The sequence below is a fragment of the Rhinopithecus bieti genome, unplaced genomic scaffold (genome assembly GCF_001698545.2).
Source record: "Rhinopithecus bieti isolate Rb0 unplaced genomic scaffold, ASM169854v2 scaffold_76550, whole genome shotgun sequence".
Classification (NCBI taxonomy): Eukaryota; Metazoa; Chordata; class Mammalia; order Primates; family Cercopithecidae; genus Rhinopithecus; species Rhinopithecus bieti.
This window is the reverse complement of record NW_016828762.1, coordinates 408,626-429,784: the sequence shown is the minus strand read 5'-3', so window position 1 is coordinate 429,784 and position 21,159 is coordinate 408,626. Positions and strand designations below refer to the sequence as shown.

General features: G+C 35.9%; 1 protein-coding gene across 1 annotated transcript in view; it reads right to left on the bottom strand.

Moving 5' to 3' along the window:
* CNTN3 (contactin 3) overlaps positions 1–21,159 on the bottom strand; it is a 340,350-nt gene that overhangs the window by 57,854 nt on the left and 261,337 nt on the right. Inside the window, exons 12-13 of the mRNA XM_017864604.1 lie at positions 12,468–12,595; positions 10,663–10,838 (exon numbers count right to left, since the gene is read on the bottom strand). Coding sequence (XP_017720093.1) covers positions 10,663–10,838; positions 12,468–12,595 — 304 coding nt within the window. The remainder of the gene's footprint in view (positions 1–10,662; positions 10,839–12,467; positions 12,596–21,159) is intronic.

The window sequence follows — 21,159 nt, the reverse complement described above, 5'->3', positions numbered from 1 at the left end:
TCTCTTTCTTTCTTTCTCTTTTCCCTTCCTTCCTTCCTTCCTTCCTTCCTTCCTTCCTTCCTTCCTGCCTGCCTGCCTGCCTGCCTGCCTTCCTCTCCTCCTCCTCCTCCTCCTCCCCCTCCTCCTCCTTCTTCTTCTTCTTCTCTCTCTCTCTCTCTCTCTCTCTCTCTCTCTCTCTTTCTACAGAGTTTTGCTCTGTCACGCAGTCTGGAATGCAGTGGCGCAATCTCCGCTCACTGCAACCTCTGCCTCCTGGGTTCAAGCAATTCTCCTGCCTCAGCCTCCTGAGTAGCTGGGACTACAGGCGTGTGCCACCTTGCCCAGCTAATTTTTGAATCTTTAGTAGAGATAAGTTTTGCCATGATGGCCAGGCTGGTTGGGATTACAAAGTGCTGGGATTACAGGCTGAGCCACCACGCTTGGGCAAATCCAACTGTTCTAAGAATTGTCAAGTGATACAATTTTATTGAAGGCTTGTGGTAAACACGATGAAGTTTGCAGCAAAATCTGCCAGAAGTTTTCTTTAAATATCTGTATTTCTTTCCAAGTTCCTCTCCCAGAGGCATAACCTCTCTAACATCCCAAAATAGTCTTCTGTAACCCTTATGAACATTGGTTCTAAAATCTTCTGTCTCTCCTCAAATTCTGCCAACTTTATATCCCACTTGAGCCAAGAAAACTAATGAAAACTCTTAGCCGAAGAAGATAGACTTGTTTGATTACTTGAAAATGAAAAAATATATTTTATGAATGATGCAACAGACAAAGTTAACAGAAAAGTGACATAAAATTTGCCCTCTGTGAAAGATGGAGCCTATACTGTGAGAGAAAACAATTAGTATATACATTGGGAATTTGTGTGTAAGTGAGATTTCCTGCTGTGCCCCAAAGAATTCTCTTCAAAGGACACACGAAGGAGGTAACAATCTGATACATGCACATTAATACATGTATTGAAATATCAGTTTGACCCCCATAAATATGTACAATTGTTGCGTGTCTACTAAAAATAAAAACAAAATCTGACATGCACATGTAAATTTCATTACTTTGTCTTTGGCCAAAAAAAAATTTTATCTAGCTGAGAGTTGTCTTGAAGCAGTTTTCATTTTGTTTTATAACTTTTGAATGTTACTCTATGCTAGATTTTCTTTTAAATTAATATCCTATAAAATAATCCAAGGCAACTAGGTTTTGTTGTGAATCTCTCTAGATGGAAATAAAAGGTAGCTTTCCTTGCTCTTCTCTGCAGAAGTAATATTGTATTTCACAAGAGTCAGTATTAACTCCCAATTTTCTTGATGTGGAGGAGTCAGTTATAATTCCCAATCTTTCCTCAGTATCCAAATTCCTAATAAGCAAATGGAGAGATTTTCAATCTCATTAATCTGACAAATGAGAAGTTGGTGGTAATGAGATATGGGGTCTCAGCCATCTGTTGTCAAAATTAAAGAAAATGAAGGAAAATTCATGTGCGGAAAACAATATGGGGAAGCAGGGCCCCTTTACTAGTACTGATGGGAACAAAAATAGCTGCAGCTTTCCTGGGGAACAATTTAGAAATAATACTACCACTACTGCTGGCAGTAGTAATGACCCACAAGAGCTAACTTCTGTTGTCCTTGGCACTTTACAAATACCTCTAAAGAAAGTATGATCAACATCTCAATTTTGCAGATGACGTAACTGAGACAGAGATAAAGATCAACGGTATATAAAAGAAAGGCATAGGTTTCAAATGCTAACATGCTGTTTCAGATTTTGGAATGATGAAACTATATGTGTGTCACACCAACCTGCTCTAGTAATTTCCTACCTAAGCAAATACCCCCAGATTATTCTCTGGAAATTAATGAGGAGGCATCATCACTCTTGTCTTTCAAAATGCTATTAACTATTTTTATCCCTACTTGATTTCTTACTCTAAGTACTCTCAGAATTATTTAAACTGAGATCTGATTGGTAGTATTTTAAAGTTTTGGAAAAACCTGGGACAAATTAAAACCTTGTAATGTATGTCTGTTTCATTTCATCTAGAAATATTGAATATTTCATGTTTCTTTCCCCCTCTCTGTCTGTCATTATATCTCTCTTTCTATCTCTGGCCACATTTAGAAAGTATTGTAGGTGCTTTTATGTAGGCCTCACATACTTCTTGTGCAAATTATTAACATGAATTTATCTATCTTTTCAGGGAGGTTTCGTCCTGTTATATTTTCTTATTGGTTATTGTTGATACAAAGGAAAACTATTACTTAAAAATTTGTAATATGCATTTTAAGTAGGTACACGATAATTGTACATATTTATGCATTACAATGTAATATTTAGATATATGTATATGATATATAGAATAATTAGCACATCTATCACCTCAAAGCATTTATTTGTGTTGGGAACATTCAAAATCCTGTATTCTAGCTATTTGAAAACATACAATAAATTATTACTATATTCACTTCACAGTGCTATAGAAAACTAGTTGCAAGAAAGCTATGAATAGCCTCTTATCTAGCTTTAAGGAAGCTATTATTTTTTGCAATTTACCTGGTATCCAAGCAGTTGACTGAAGCGATTAATTCAAAAAAAAGTTAGAGTTGATACTATTGGGTTTTGAGTAGCCCTGACACGATTTTGTCCTGAATGAATGCTTGTTTCCTTATTTTCAAAGTCACCTTTTATTTGTTTCATACTTTATTGCATTGACCCAAGCATGTCCAAATGGTATTTGTGTGTAGTCTCATCTTGTTGATGATTTAAATAAAAATATTTCTGGTATTTTTCCTTTAAAGACACTTTTGGGATGTGGAAGAAGTACGTTTCTGTTCCTATTTTAAAATGAAGTTAAAAGTCAGTAACTGGTCATTATTTTTATTGAATGTCATCTTAGTATCAATTGAGAATACTGTGGTTTGTTTTATGAGATCTATTGATATGATGTATGTACATTTCCTGGGATATACTATAGTAGCTTATGAAGGGTTAATCTTTCTTTTTTTTCTTTTTTTTTGAGAGAGAGAGTTTCTCTCTTGTTGCCCAGGCTGGAGTACAATGGCACAATCTCAACTCACTGCAACTCTGTCTCTCAAGTTCAAGTCATTCTCCTGGCTCAGCCTCCTGAATAACTGCGATTACAGGCATGTGTCACCACACCTGGCTAATTTTTGTATTTTTAGTAGAGACAGGTTTTCACCATGTTGGCCAGGCTGGTCTCGAACTCCTGACGTCAGGTGATCCACCTGCCTCGGCCTGCCAAAATGCCTGGATTACAGGCGTGAGCCATTGCGCCTGGCAGGGTTAATCTTTGAATATAATGTTCAATCTGGTTAGCTAAAATTTCCCTTAAGTTTTCTTACTATATTCATGAAATCGGCTTGTATTTACTAAGTATTTACTCTCTTGGTAGGTTTTGTTCATAGGAATATGCTAGACTTACAAAATAAATTAAAAATATTTCACACTTTCAATGTTATCAAATAGTTTACATAACACAGAACATTTATCTGTTTTCTTAAAATTTGAAAATCAAAAATTACCAGTAAAATGTAGCCCTAAAATCTTTATTATTGGAGGAGGTGGAAAACTGATTTGCAAGTTTTCATAATAATTAATCTACCTAAGTAGATAATTTTAATTTCATTTTTATTTTAAATTAATTAAATTTAAATTTTGATAATTTATATTTCTGCAGAAATGGTCCATTTAATTGGAATTTCATATACATGACCTGAATATGGAATCCTTTGTGTTTTACATTCTTTTTTATATTTTATATTCTTTTCTAATGTCTAATTTTAGTTTTCTTTTCTCTTTATTCTTCATTGGTATATTCTGTAGATTATCAGTTTGCTTTTGATATTATATGAATTTTATTTGTTCTTTCTCCTTTATGTTTTGTTATTTTATTAGCCAAATTTTGCAAAGCTGTGGAAAGAAAAAAAAGGTGTGTGTATTTTCTATCTGTAGGACTATTTTTTAGTATGTTTCTGTTACTTCAATTAATTACAGTAACAAAATAATCTTTGTCTATTTTTAGCAAATTGATCTACTGATAGTTGAAAGAAGAGCTCTCAAAGTCTACACAGTTTTATTTCTTACTAGATCTTTCTTCTCGACCTGATATGTTTTAATCATACATTATTTGAGGTATTACTATATTTTCATGGTAAAAGAAATTTTCCAAAATAAACTTATCCTTTTTGCTTTTAAGATTTGTTACGAATTATTCTTTGTTGGAAATTAACATTTGTTGCATTCTCCTTCTGTTATATTTACATAATAAATATTTGCATATATTTTCCTTTATGTCACTTCATTTATAGCCTTGGTTTGTTTTAACTCTGCTGCTTTTATGGGCTTTAGTACAAGAAGTCACATGTTGCTTGCTTTGACTTATTCTTGTAAATTTAAGTCTACCTTACAGGATTTCCACTGGGGATGGCTTTGGACCATTCATCTTCATAAATATTGTACTTGATAATTACAGCCCTGGGACATCAATCGCACTTTAAGCAGGAACTGAGCCTTTATTTGCCTGATTGAGTAAAATGACGAGTCAGGCAAATACCTACACATCAACAGTTTTGTGCATTGCCCCTTTTTCCAGCTGGAATTGGGGAATTCTTGTTTCTTCACCAGCAAATAACATTATGGGAGGAGTCATGCTTCAAAGATAGGAGTTCAAGATAAATAATAATTCCTCTGGTCTGATCCCCATTTTTGTGAATTTGTTTCTGGGTATATTCTCTTAATAATTATTTCAAGTCAGCTGATGCTCTGAATTTGGACAAGATACAAAATGTGTAATACAGTCCAATGGGGATATGCTTAAAAACTCAGAATACTACCAGAAGTTGTTTGGGGAATGAGTGCTTTTCTTTACATAAAAATCGTTTACATAGTTATAAAGAGCTGCTGTTTTCAAACTTTTAGTCTTCACACACAAATAATTTTATGAAATAAATCAAGTCAAAGTGGCCACTTGTATTATCACACAAAGGATCAATTTCAAAGATATTATTTTCTACCACTGAGAGCTGAAAAATACATTAAATCTCAAGCTCATGAGCAGCTGCTGTAACTAGAGTGAAATTGTGGCTTGTGGGAAATAAATCATATTGAAGTGGGCCATTTAAATGAATGGCAGATTGGTTGTCACTGCTCAAGTTCTTATTGCTTCCAGTGACTTTTATCCACAAACATTCTAATTCATCATAGATCCAATTCCACAAAGTGTTGGTAAAGCTGTACACCTTGGCTCTAGACATTCTTTATTTCTAAAGTAAATGCACCACATAGGGTTTATCAAAGCACATATATTTAAACATTCTTACAATATAGGGTGAACTAGTGTGTTTAGGTCCAAAAGTTTTTATCTGTAGGGAGCCTCTAGCATATAATGCATGTAAGTCCAAAAGTTAGCTTACTGAGCAAGTCAAAATTATCCCTCAACATTTGTAAAATTATACTTAAATTACCAGGCCCTAGGTCTTCACATACCAGTCAACAGTGTTCTTTGGTTTCTCTTGAACTTTGGAATACTACCTCCCTTTTCCTATCCCTGGAAGCTAAGCTTTGTTTAAAAGTAAAGAAACAAAGATGTTATAGAGGGGTAAATAATGTAGTAAAATTCACTGCTTAAATATAGGTATGATAGAACACTACCATAAACATATAGTTAAGCCTGTATCTCTTCTTGTGATTCGGCATATGTGAAATAAAAGTGTATACATGAATGTATACATTCTTATTTACATTCATACCATCATATATGAAGATATCCAGAAACAGGGGAAAAAAGAGAGAAAACTGTGTTCCAGGAAGAGATTTCATGGCAGGAGGCAATGGGTTAAATATAGTTATGTGCCACATAATGACTTTTGGTCAAGGATGGACCATATATATGACAGTGGTCCCATAAGATTATAATGGAGCTGGCTGGGCCTGGTGCCTCATGCCTGTAATCCCAGCACTTTGGGAGGCCAAGACGGGCGGATCACCTGAGGTCAGGAGTTTAAGACCAGCCTGGCCAACATGGAGAAATGCCATCTCTACTAAAAATAGAAAAAGTAGCCAGACACCGTGGCGCATGCCTGTAGTCCCAGCTACTAGGGAGGCTGAGGCTGGAGAATCATTTGAACTCAGGAGGCGGAGGTTGCAGTGAGTCAAGATCATGCCACTGCACTCCAGCTTGGGTGATAGAGTGAGACCCTGTCTCAAAAAAAAAAAAAAAAAAAAAAAAAAAAAAAAAGATTATAATGGACGTAAAAAGTTTCTATTGCCTAGTGACACTGCAGCCATCATAATATCATAGCACAATGCCTTACTGATGCATTTGTGATGCTGCTGAGGTAAACAAACCTGCTGTGCTGCCTGTCATATAGTAGTCTAACACACACAATTATGTACAGTACATAGTACTTGATAATTATGATAAATGACCATGTTAATAGATTATACCACTGACTATACCATACTTTATATTGTGATTCTATAGTGTACTCTTTCTACAAATTAAAAAAAAAGTTAACTATAAAACAGTCTCATATAGGTCCTTCAGGAGGAATTCCAGAAGAAGGCATTGCTGTCCTACGAGATGACAGCTCGATGCATGTTATTGCCCCTGCAGACCTTCCAGTGAGACATGATGTGGAGGCACAAGACAGTGATATTGATGATCCTGACCCTGCATAGGCCTAGGCTAACCTGTGCCTTTGTGTATTCATTTATTTAAAACGAAAAAAAAAATTAAAAGCAGAAAAAAAGCTTACCCTTATTGAATAAGGATATAAAGAAAATATTTTTGTATAGCTGTACAATGTGTGTTTTAAGCTAGGTGTTCATGACAAAACAGTCAAAAAGTCTAAAAAAGTCAAAAGTTTATAAAGTTAAAAAGTTATGGTAAGCTACAGTTGATTTATTATTGAAGAAAGAAAATACTTCTTATAAATTGCATGTACCCTAAGTGTACAGTGTTTCTAATGTTTACAGTAGTGTACAGCAATGTCCTAGCCTTCACCTTCTCTCACCACTCACTCACTGACACTCATAGCAACTTCCAGTCCTGCAAACTCCACTCACAGTGAGTGCCTTATACAGGTGTGCCTTTTTGAGAATCCTTTATACCGCATTTTTACTGTACTGTTTCAATGTTTAGATACACAAATACTTGCCATTCTGTTAAATCGCCCACAGCATTGAGGGCAATGGCATGTTGTGCAAGTTTGCAGGGCAGGAGGAATAGGCTATACCACATAGCCCGGGTGTGTAGTAGGCTGTATTATTAGGTAAGTGCACCCTGTGATGTCCATATAAGGAAGGAATTGTCTAACAATGCATTTCTCAGAATGTATCCCCATTGTTAAGTAACATGTGACTGTACTAAAAACTGATGTGAAAAGAGATCAGAAAATAAGACAAAAAAATTACGTGACTCACCCATGGGCATCAACCAGCGGACAATAGCACCTAGGACTGTTGTGTATCTGAATACAAATCTGCCGCTTCCGTAACGACACCACATTGTGGCTATGATTGAGCTTTTTTTTGGCAAACAGGAACTTCTGTGGAAGTCTTTTCCTGCTGATTTAATGATACGACTTTTTGATTCGTCCCATGATCATGGACTGAAATCTGTGTTTGGACCCCTACTCCTCCTTTGTGATGTGCCAATTTGTTTTAGACACTTAGTTTCATAAAGCTTTTCTGAATATATTATTCCAATTGTGCAAAAATCTGTGACTGGTGTCATCGTGCTCCTTTGGCATAATTTCAGATCTATACAGTAGATCTGGTTTAAATTACTGGAGCTTTCTGAGCTTATGGATTTTTTCCAAAAGGCATGTGTTTTTTTAAAATAAATGAATGGGTGTTGACTACTTAGCATAGTCCCAATAATTGGTTGATTCAGTTCAAAGCTATGAGTTGCATTTTCTATAATCTGAACTACCCCTAACCTCTTTTTAAAACATGGCTTTTACTATCCACCTTTCTAGGCAACTTTCCTACTTACCAGCCTCCTTGTTCACATTTTGCTGCTGTTGGAAACAGGGGATATATCTATGAACCCACTGGGGAAAAAGACAAGCAGACTATCTTTGTATTAATGTGCATGCTGCAATGAATACACAATCAGAGGACAAGACTTGTTACATGATTCCCTTCTCATGCAACAGAAAACCGATTTACTTAATTGCCTGTGCTTAAGGGTAATGTCATCTTGTATGGCTTACTGTTTTATACTGATGGGAGAATATTAAGTTACTAATGGCACAAGTCAATAAAAAATTCATAGGCCATGAACTAGCATGTTAGAGAAAGAACAGAATTGGCAAGTGATAGCATCAATTTATGAAATTTCATGTTTCAGACACCTGACTTGTACAGAGATGACTTTATTCCTTCTGTAAAATCTATCAGTGCTATGTAAATCAAGATAGTTAAATTACATTATAAACTCGAATGTTTTTAACTCCAAGCTTTTCTGAAAGATGGCTGCAATCTGGCTCAGTCTTAGTGTTTCTTTGTAACTGATGCATATTACCAATCAAACTACTTTGGATTTTTCAGTCTTTCATTACACATTTATTCAGCATTAGCTAACACAGAGGAACTGTATTGGATAGACTATTATCAACAGCTCACAATCCAGCTGAGAAATCAATCACAAACATAATTAACTTCATTATAATGGCAAAGGTGACTAATGTTTCAAATGGAATTCTTCAATAATTAAAAGAAGCAGAAGAGCTGGATTAGAGAAGCCTTTCCAAGATTGGGTAAGGAGTCTTTATGAAAGTAACATTTTAGGCTTCTTCTTGAGGCCAAGGGAAGAAGAAATTGTTAAATTGTAAGACAGTCTGAGTATGGAGTAGAGAGCTAGCTCAGAATATGGCGTATGCCTTTTGCTATCATGACAGAAAAAAGCAGTGACAATTTAAAAATAAATAGACATTTACAACAATCGTAAAAGTAAAGCTAAAAGATTTTAGTAATTGGTGAAGTTCTCAAAAGTCGTGAATCAGTCAGAACAATTAGAGAAGTAGTAATTCCAAAATGGAATAAATGGATGCTAGAAAATAGAAGAGGTACTAAAATTATACTTAATTATGGCTAGGTATCTAAACGTCTCAATTTCCCTTTTCCTTTTAAAAACTTTCTTTTTTCTGCACTGGCTTCCTAAGGTTGCCGTAACGAAGTACCAAAAACTCGGTGCCTTAAAACAACAGAAATTTATCCTCTCACAGTTCTGACGGCTGCAAGTCTGAAATCAAGGTGTTGGCAGAGCCAGGTTCCCTGCAAAATCTCTAAGGGGAAACTCTTCCTTGCCTCTTCCAGCTTCTCATGGCCCCAGGCATTCCTTGGCTTGTGGCAGCACACCTCACCTCCGTTCTGGGCCTTCATCCTAATTGGTCTATCTCTCCTCTGTGTCTGTGCTTCACATGGCATTCTCCTCTTTGTGTGTCTATATCCAAATGGCCTTCTTATTATAAGGACACCAGTTATACTGAATAAGGGCTCATTTTAATCCAGGATGACCTCATCTTAATTTAACTAATGGCTTCTACAATAAGGCAATTTCCAAATCAGTTCACATTATGAGGTATTGGACATTAAGAATATATTTTTGGGAGGACACAATTCAACTCAAAACACCATTCTTTTAAGTTGCATATAATTTTAATATATTAACATGCCGATGTATACAAATACATACATTTAATAAGAAGTCTTTGTCAAATGAACACAGTTGAGTTGACCATCATGTGGCTTTCTGCTTTACTGAGGCCTGTATGTGAAGTCCATAATGACAAAACCAGACTTGACTGTCCACCGTGGACCTCTTTACCAAAAGAATGAAGGTGTCCTTGAGTCAGTGCAAACAGTCCCACAAGGGAAGCTAGGTTTGTCATTCCAGATTCATAAACATGCTGTGAGGCTTACCATTAGTCTGGGTGGCTCACCAGGATGAAGCCACTTCTTGACCATTCTCCTCAAAGGGACAATTTTTCCTTAAAATCTGTAATTCTTTCTAATGTGGAATCATCACAAAAGAGGAGACAGAATGGAAACATTAGAAAGCATTTGTGTTGTGGAAACACACCGGGCTTGAAGTTCCACCACTAACTAGCTGAGTGACTGGCCAAGTTAATAAACTTCCAATCCTCAGTTTGTGCACCTGTACAATGAAGCATCTTACTGCTAATATCTGGTGGAATTGTGAGGATTAACGGTGATGATGCACCCTGGCCCGACACACTAATTGGGATCAAGCACCCGGAGGAGACACTTAGTAAGTGCAGCTTTCTCCCAATTCAACACATATGTGTCATGCTGAAAAAAAAACCTGTAAAAGAAAATCTTCCTTTCCATAGGATACTAACAACAACAACAACAACAACAACAACAGTAATGAAAAGTAACATTTACTATAAATACAACACACATTAATTTTAATTGTAATTATACATTGAAGTAAAAGTGCTCAATTTCTGGTAATTACAAAAATAAAATTACATCAAAATAGAATTGAGAACCACTCAACCAAAACCACTTATTTAGAAAACATTTCTAGAGCATCATCTATATGTCAGATAATTTTTAGAGGCAATGTGTCAGAGACACGTGCAATATGAAAAGTATGAGGAAAGTGCCACAACTTACCCCACCAACTTTCTCAAAGTGAGATCCGTCTTTCTTAAAATCTGCAAGGGCCCCATTGAAATACCAGGTAAAGATGATATCTAACAGTGGGTCATGTTGTACCTGGCAGGGCAAGATGACGCTTTCACCAACAGAAACATCCATGTTAGATGGGGCCAAAGTTATTCTCGTTGGTTCTATTGGGGAAATAATTTTTCAGAAAAACAGCATTTTATTGTGATAAAAGACATTTGCACAGGCAGACTGTTCATCTGACTTATACTCTGTATGTCTGTAGATGCATATACATAAATATACATACATCTATATAATTAAAAGTATTCAACATTAAAATAGCCATTTTGATGCAGAGCTACATTTCACTGGATCTACGAATTCTTATTAAAGAAATTAGGATATTTGAACTTGTAGGACACGTAAGTTTAAAAATTAAAGTCATGTGTAAACAACAGTTATATTATTATTAATAAAATCAATTTCAACTTAGTTTTATTGTGTTTTGAAATGTAGGGGTAGAAATAGAAAATACTGTGTTTTCACCAACTTTGACTAGAAATTAACATTATCATCAAAATCTGAACAGACATTTAATGGTAGCCTGGATTTGAAAGATATATGCTAGAATTGGTACAAACAGGAGGGGTACTATGTTAAAATGTTAATTAATGTCTGTTTTTCCCCAACGCAAATGTCCACATGCACATTTCTTTCTCTCTGTCGTCACCACCTACCTTCCATTTGTCTATCATGAGTTAAAATTCTCTTGACCCCATTTTCCCACTGCTACTCCACATTACTTTGCACTACGTTGGATGAAAAGTTTTCAAAAGAGTCATTTATGCATATTGTTTACAATTACGCTAGTCAATTCCCTCTTTAACTCAGTCTAGCCAGGCTTTGGTCTTCCCAACTCCCCTGTCCTCACCAAGGTCCTCATAACCCTCCTGCTGATGTATCAAAAGGTATTTCACATCATGAATCTCTCTGCTCAAAACCTTGCAGCTGCTCCACTTTTCAATCCAACTGAAATAAATTCCTCAGAAGGTCTACAAACTGCTTGCATAATTATCACTTAGAAATCTGTTAATTGACACATTCAACTCCATGAAATCTTTGTCCAAATATCTCCTTCTCAGTGAGGTTTATTCTGATCAACCTGTTGCTAATGCTCTAACTTACCTCTGCCACCGTGTGCCTCTTTCTTGTTTACAATTTTTGCCTTCTAATAATTTTCTTCTTTTTTATTCCTACTGTTATTTTCTTTCTCCTTTTATAGAAGGTAAGATTCATGAGGACAGTATTAATGATAATGTGCTCAAGGATACAGCCCAAGCAACTGGCAGAGTAGGTGCTCCAATTTTTCATGAATGGATAAATGAACAAAATATATCCACAACTTTAAGCAATTCTTATTTATATCCTGTTATTTCCTGGACTTGAGCATCTCCAGGAAGAAATCAACTATAATGAAAAAGACAAAGTGTATCCAAAAGACCTGAAGACCTATTTTAAATAATAGAATTTTATTTAAAAATAAAATAGAATGAGATCATCGACATACGCTATTTGTAACTCTTATTGCCTATCATCCCAGCACAGTAAGTAATGTGTTCCCTGGTGCACATTGTGCTGTGCTAAGGAAATATTGTTCCCTTGACTTTCACCTGTTAAAAATAACATAAGTGCAAATACAGGTTCTACCTTCATAGTGTACTGAATATTGTGAAAAACATAGTTAATTTCATCATAATAATATATCTTATAGTGAATCCGTATGTAAAGCAATATTTAAGAAATGGACCTACCTGTAACAACCAAATGTGTTGTACCATTTGCTTTCCCAAACTGGTTTTCTGCCACGCAGGTATAAGTTCCAGCATCAGCTTTAGTCACATTGGCTATTTTGAGTCCTCCATCTTTTAATAGAGAAATTCTAAAGAAAAGACAAATAAGATAAAAAATGTATAATAGTCATTTTTTTTCCAAATGAATATATATATTTTTACAGAACGTGTTGCCTTAAGCTAGTATTTTTAAGGCATGATCGACCAGTCCTTAGCTTTTTGGGAATACAAAAAATTAAAAGAAAATTGACCCCTCACTCACATACATAAACACACACACAGCATTGGATGACAAAAGATGCTCCACCAATTTGAACTTTGTTCAATAGTTTTACTCAGCATTACTTATTACACCTAAATTGAGAGGATGTACATATCATATAAGTATGAAATTTTTTCAAAAAAAATTAATATATGTTGTGGTAGATTATTCACGGAGTTAGCTTAATCAATTTAAAAGAAATACAAAGTAGGCAGAACACTATTTCCCTTAAATTTGAAACAGTATATGAGAAACGAGAAGCTGCACATCTTTTATTATGAACTGAGAGAGCCACATTGCCCCAGTAAAAACCGAAATTTTCCAGAAGAACATTTGGGTGGTCCCCTGTAAGCTAGTGAAAAGGGCCTGGGCAAATCCAATAAACCTTACCTTAGAGTTTCTGAGTATACACTTAGAGTACTTAAAGCTTTGGCATCTGACTAATTAATTAAGGAAATATAACTGAGTGCTTTACATACAGTTGGCACTATAAGAGAACCTGGGATTATGGGGTGAGCAAGACAAAAAGTCTTCACCTTCATGGAGATAACAATCCAGTGACTAGCATAGACAACTGTATTCTTCTGTTTTCATGTTGTTGCTAAAGATATACCTGAGACTGCATAATTTATAATGAAAAGGAGACTTAATAGACTCACAGTTCCATGTGGCTGGGGAGGCCTCACATCATGGTAAAAGGTGAAAGCCACGTCTTACATGGTGTCAGGCAAAGAGGAAATGAGAACCAAGGGAAAGGGGTTCTCCTTATCATGAGACTTATTAATTACCACAAGAACAGTATGGGAGAAACCGCCCCCAAGATTAAATTATCTTCCACCAGGTCCCTCCCACAACATGTGGGAATTATGGAAGCTACAATTTAAGATGAGATTTGGGTGGGGACAGAGCCGAACCATATCAACAACAAATAATTAAATAAGTAAAATAAGAAGTTCTGATTTTGAGACGTACTCTGAAGGAGACAGAGAGGGTGATACAATAGAGAGTAATTACTTTAGGAGGAAGGGTTTCTAGGATGGGGTGCATTAGAAAAGCCTCTCAGAAGTGGTGTCATTTGAATTAAGAAAAAAAATGAGATGGGATTAACCTGTCATTAGTCTGATCACTGTATCTTTATTGCCCTAATTTGTCTCCTCATAATTATATTCCCTTTCTTTGAATTCCTAAAATAATTACTATCCACATAATGCATTTAACACTTGAGTGTCTTTATCTTTTATGGCTCCTATTTTTGATACATGAGTGAAAATGGATGGTAAACTTCCTAAAAATATTTGCAACCCCAGTATCAGCATGGCATCATATATGCAAACTGTGGTAACTAAATGCCTCCAAATTCTGGGCCATTCAGTTGAGTCAATAGGAAAAATACTGAAGACATTAGACTAGAATGAAGGATCTCAATCTGTAAAAATGTTTATTGCAAAATTTTAGGTGTGTCTCAAAAATGTTACTACAAGAGTTTCTGTATAAAAAATGTACAAGATATAGATTTTCTGTTTTATTTATATATGCATGTGTGTGTATATATACATGTGTATATGTATATATATCCACAATATTTTTCTCCTCCAGTAGACTACAGGAGACTGCCACCTAACACTTTATGTATATATTCCTTCATAGTCTCTTTTTCACTTTCACTTTCATCCTGGTTATACTTTCTTCAGTGAGAAAATCATGGTGGAATTAGAGCTAGCACACAAGTTCATGATCCTGGGTAGAGCTATCTATTGCGGTTTGTTGTGCATATGATTTTTTTAAAAACTGTGTTAAGGTATATTTAAAATAAAAAGGTTTGGAGGCAATGACCTAGAAAGCTCATCAGGGACCCATGGCACTGCATGCCAACTTGAGGAACTACAGAGAAAGGTAAAACATTCCAAGAACTTTCCTAGGAACTAAAAACAAAACAAAAAGGGACATATCTGATTCTCCTCATGGGACCCTGAGGGTTGTAATGCATTTTTTTGGGTGTGAAATGCCTCCCATAACTTTACTGGAAGAGATAATCAAATAACTTAAAAACATCTCTTTATATCTTAGCCTATCTGACAATGAAGATTTTCCCAATGAGTATGTAATAATAACTTGAAGAAGAAACCCTGCAGAGAAGTAAAAATAAATGAAAATTTATGATATGAAGACTGGAAGTTTTAAGAAACCTGGAGAAAAAACTTAAAGACATGTCAATCTGATCATGTGATCCTGCCCTCCTCCCTCCACTTGTCCAGGCAAACCTCGCTTAGAACCCACTCTTTGGTGTCACATTGCCTGGGAGATACAGACTATATCCTAAGCCTGAACCATATCCTCACATCAGGACCTCTGCTTCTCTCTAACTTCATATGGCTTCATGAATTCTTTCCCTTGCTTGCTTTTCTCCAATCACACAAGCCTTCTTTTAATGGCTTTTATGCTTCTTTTTGTCTCAAGGTCTTCATAACAACTATTTCCTCCCTCTGGTTGACCTGTATTCATCCTTCAGACTTCACTTACTTTCCTGAAACCATGAGTTGGATTTGGTTTTCCTGTCTTTGATCAAAATATTATCTGTGCTTTCTTCATAGCACCCATCAACTGTCCAACTATATATTTGTGTGCTTATTTGACTAATATTTTTCTCCTCCAGTAGACTGTGTGCTCTCTGGAGGCAAGGATAATATCTAGCTCACTCACCACTAAATTTGTAGACCCCTGAAAAGTGCCTAGCACAGAGCAGACATTCAAAAATAAAACTTGTTGAATGAATAAATGACGGTATGCTGTTAGAGAGTCACTGTAGAGGAGTTTGGATTAGTGAAGCTGGGTTGTAAGGCACTGACACCTTATAAATAATAAGGAAATAGATTCAGAAAGTGTGCAGACTAATACAAACACACACACACTTATGTGTGAACTAATTGGATATATATATATATAAACACACACACACACACACACACACACACATATATATATATAGCTAGCCCTCCATATCTGTGGGTTCTGCATCTGCAGATTCAGTAGATTCAATCAACCAGAGACAGAATATATTTGAAAATAAACAGATAACAATACAGCAATAAAAAAGTACAAATGACAGAAAAATACAGTATAACAACTGTTTATACAGCACTTACATAGTAGTAGGTATTAAGACTATTTAAAGTATATGGGAGGATATGCATAGGTTGTATGCAAATGCCAAGCTATTTCGTGTAAGGGGCTTGAGTATCCATGGGGCTCTGGTAGATACCAAGGAAATACTATGTACACATATGTAGACACATTATTTACATATATGTAGCAAAAAAGATAAGGCAATAGAAGACTGAATACAGAGAATTTAGAAATGCCTTTCCCAGGATAAGAGAATTGAGAATACGCTTGCACTTGTTAGAGAATAAGTCAACAGACAGCAAGGGACTGAAGATAATGGGATGGAAAAAAAGAGTGAGAGAGGAATCTGTCAGAGAAGTCTTGGAGGAAACAGAGAGCACGATCAAGACCCATGCTCCCAACCCATCTGATTGCTAATCCCATCAGTAAAATTTTGGGGCCATGACACCCAAAGAGAATGATACTTGATCTGTAGTGTTGCTCAATAAATTTTACCTATCATTGTTATCAAAAAGAAAATGCAGATGTGATGGAGAATTTTAATATGCAAAGACCAGAAGCTGGCAGATTACATCAAAAGGTTGGGAAGATATTTAAATAATAAGGCAAATTAATCTGCCCTAAATTATAGGTTAGAGACAGAATGGGAAGCTTCAAGAAGTTGTGGATCTACCACTTCTATGATTAGTAAGTCTTAAAGTAAAAATGCTTCTTGTTAACTGAACATTATTGAACTTAAACTGAGAGTTTCTGATTTGGAAACTACAAAACAGAGGTAGGTAATTTCAGTATCTTCTACTATGCAATGAATTAGTTTAACAGCTAACTTTCCACTACAAATACAGAAGTGCTAGGAACAGAGGAAGAACTAGAAATCCTTGTGTATTAGGTTTAGTAACTTTCATCTAGCAAACTTCAAGTCAAGCAAATCATGCCCATGTTAAATGATAATGTTTCAAAGGCAAAACCTAACACCTTTAGAATCACAGACAGACTTCAAAGCAAACATATGGACTCTCAAAGAATGCAAACTCTGTGTATATTGTAAAAATTTGAACTAATTGGATATTTTCTTCCTAAATTGGTTCTTCCAGTAAGTTCTACGAGGCCCACAGGGCATTCACACAACATAAAAATAAACAATATTCAGTAAATGAATGGAGTTTAATTGTTTCTCAACAGAAAACCTTCAATAACCCACGCTTCCCTACAGAGATTCAAAGCGAAAATTTTATACCACTTCACTATAAACGAAATTGCATTCTAAGTTTTCTGAGAACAGGTTTATCTGCAAATGGGTAGAGCTGAAAATGTAGATAACGAAGAGTGACTCTTGTCTTGGCACAAAATGTTAAATAACAATTTATGAAATTAACATTCAGGAATGCAGTACTCCAGTTTGCTTAGGGAAATGTGCAATTTAAATCACAGCGACATTTTAACTCCTTGATCAGTTTTAATAATACATCTTTATGTGTACCTTTTTATTGGTCCTTCCTTTTGTAGTAGGAGGTTAATTATTTCATTTAACTTTGTGCAATCTATGGTTAGCTTGGGATAAGTAAATGTAATTGCTCTAAGCTGCTCTAATGGTTCATGCTGTAATTCAGTGAGGGCATTAAATTTATGACTGTTAAAAGACCTTGTTTATTCATAAAGTATACTGTTGTCTAGGCAACATTAACCTGTACTTTATGATGACATTTAAGCATCCATAATAATGCTGTGTTTTAGAATGGAGAAAGTATGAAGTATTATGGAAGTCAAAGCAGGATTTCTGAAAATATTGTTTTTCCCTGCCTATATTCTTCTGATCATTACGGTAATTTATTCAACTTGAATTTTAACAAACACACGGCAACTCTACATTTTCTGAGGAAGCATATCTCAGGGGAGATGCGATCACATGAGATCGTAATGATTAAACTGCTGTGTAGAAAATAACAAGGCTATTTTATATGGTACTTTCTGAGTACATATTATAAGAGATGGAAGCTTACAATTAGATGTAAGACAAAAGTACTCACAATGCATGTATTACAGGATAAATAATGACAGTTAAGAAAAGCAAATATACATTGATGGAAATGTATGAGAAAATAAACATGAGAGAAAAAGAGCATACAGTATATGTTCTCATTTACAATTGTGTATGTTCTCATTTACAACTGCTCTCACCCCCACATTATTGGTGAAATAACTACTCCCCCTTGAGTTCAAAGATAACCTGCAAACAGTATTTAGGAAAATAGTATTAGCACTTTTATTCTTCTACCTATCCTATTTTGGGCTTTCGTGTTATGAATTCAACAGTGTTAGTATAGTGATTTATTGGTTAGGAAATTTCCAAGGAAAGGAGTAGCAGAACGGAGGAGATCAGCAGTTAATTATCCTAACTTTGAGTAAGTACCAGGCTAATAACAAGCAGCTCTGTGATTTTGTTGAACATACACATTCTATGGAACAGACACCTAGAGAAGATGGACCTTGACTCCACTCTAGAACCTAGAGAAACATAATGAATTCATATCATTTAACAGGTCCACATATTCATACGTGGAAAGTCAATAATAAAGGAACATTTTCACTTTTATAAAATGTTTCTAAATGCATATTAACATGACAAGTATATTTAGAGCTAAAATCACTTTTATGACAATGACTGAATAGTTTTTCCTACTAAAATGGACTCAAACCTATAGAAGAAAAGACCCCTTTAATGGGATTTCCAGGCTAAATGATTATATACAACTATCATCTCAGTAATTCATAAGGCCCGGGCAATACTCCCATCTGAAACATTTGCATTCTTATTCAAAGGAGTCTTTGGAAAAATTAGAAATACTCAGATGTATGAAGTAGTAACACAAACAAAGGAAAACAGACAAATGAGACAAATGATTATTTGATGTCTTATGTATTAAAAGAAAATTTCAAAGGGGATAATCATTAAGGTTCAAAGGTCCCTGATACTTGGCACTATTCTTCTATGCCTCAGAGAGAGAGATATATGAGTCTAATCAGGGAAAATAAAAATGTTGGCTTTATTAGTTGTATTACAGATAAAGCTGATACAAAACTGCTTAGATGAGCAACAATGGTTTCCTGATATTTCACTCCAGAATTAGGCAGGCTTAACCTATTTCACTCCAGAATTAGGCAGGTTTAACCTTCCTGGCCCAGGCAGACAAGACAACCTCAGGGCAAGCACCATTATTGCATGGTAAAGAGAACAGCAAAATACACCCACTCTCTATGTGCAGCAAACACCATAGAGAAAGAAGGGGAAAAGTTGAGCTAGAGTGTCAGGGTCTTCTACAGAAATTGAGGAGACAGACACTTTCTCTGGAGAGTCATTACAGAAAGATCCAAATGTTACTCCAATGATTGTCCTTCTACTTAGAGACTTAGAAGTCCTGGAATGGAAGTCATTCCACACTGACGTCAAAGTGCAAGATACCTGCATTTTATGCATAAGGGGAAGTTCATCACCTCAAGGTATGTAGAGGGTGCTGAATATTTTTTGGCTGTCCAGAATGGATTCCTCATTCTTTGGCAACTAACATTGATTTTCCTTGAGGAATTCTCTGCCCCTATTGAATGCAGTCTTGGTAGGGCTATGAATCATGGTGCTTTGTCCTGTCCTAGCCATGGGCTAGACATATAAGTCAGTATTTTTCAAACTTTACTGTGTACCAGCTATCTAGTGGGCCCACCATCAGATTAGGTGTGGGATGGGGCATAAGGATTTGCATTTTTAACACATTCTCAGGTGATACTGGTGCTGCTGATATAGGGACTGCACTTTGAGAGAAAATGTTCTAAGGTATGTCCACTGGACTCTCCCTCTTCAGACTCTGATTTACAACAAAAAGACAAAAATAATAGTCAGTTCACTCAGCCCAGCACTTGCCCCAACAAGATGGTACAATGCTTGCTGCCAAGATTTCTGGAGCCAGTTTCCTATACATTCTTAAGTCAGGTTGTGCATCTTAGCTAATAACTGTTTGTAATATTCTTAACTTAATTCTCAGCTAGAGTTCACAAACCCTTAAAGGATACAAATTATGAAATGTTGGTGCTTTGTACATAGTAGTTTTTTTTGATAAATATTTGTTGTCTCAACAAATATGCAGAGTTCAGAAATAATCTTCTATGTAGAGAGGACAAGGTTTTATCACAGATCAAGAGTGGTCCAACTAACACCCTGCCCTGCTGTTGAGTTCTTGCAAGATATAACAGTTTTGCCCTTTTATCCCAATTCCAAAGTCATCCACTTTTATTAATATCCATCAATATTTAAGTGGTTCATTTACAACTTTACACATGTTTTTTTTTTTTTTGAGACGGAGTCTTGCCCTCAAACTCCGCCTCCTGGGTTCACGCCATTCTCCTTCCTCAGTCTCCTGAGTAGCTGGGACTACAGGAGCCCGACACCACACCCGCCTAATTTTTTTTGTATTTTTAGTACAGACGGGGTTTCACTGTGTTAGCTAGGATAGTCTCGATCTCCTGACCTCGTGATCCGCCCGCCTCGGCCTCCCAAAGTGCTGGGATTACAGGCGTGAGCCACTGCGCCCAGCCATTACACAGTGTTTTTAACCTTTCTAGGACACAAGGTTCTTTGAGTACTTGAAAAATCTGGGAAACCTCTCTGTAGAACATATGTATACACACACACAAAAACAAAACAAAACAAAACAAAACAACAGGTTTCACACAACTGAGGAGGGGATCAGATCATCTAAGATACATGGCCTCAGGTTAAGAACCTCTGCTAGCAATTTGATTCATCCAATGACGCAGAAGTAGGTTTGCAACCTCTTTGACTTAGCAGCTTCAGTGCTAGCCTTTCTAGAAATGCTTCACTGACGTTTTCTTTTATGATGACCATGTACATTTGATGATGGGTTCCTTACAAATTATCTAGCAGTAAAACAAAACGATAATGTTGCTCAAGAACCTGGGTCTTGAGTCACACATTTGTTCATACAATAGAGAGGGCTTCAATTTGCTTTCCCAGTAACATCTCAGTCCTGACAACCTGAACATTCTTGTCCCTCCTCCAAACAGACAGTTTATCACCAACTAGTCAAGTGCAGGTTCTGGTGGGCCAACACACCTTTCATAAGGTAACAAAACTTTAGTGCTAGTTCAATGGACTCATTTAAGCATCTGACTCTTCATTTGTACTGCAGCACCTTCTCTGTATCTCAGGTTCTTGATTCTGAGCATAACCTTGAAATAACATCTACTCCAAACTTGTAC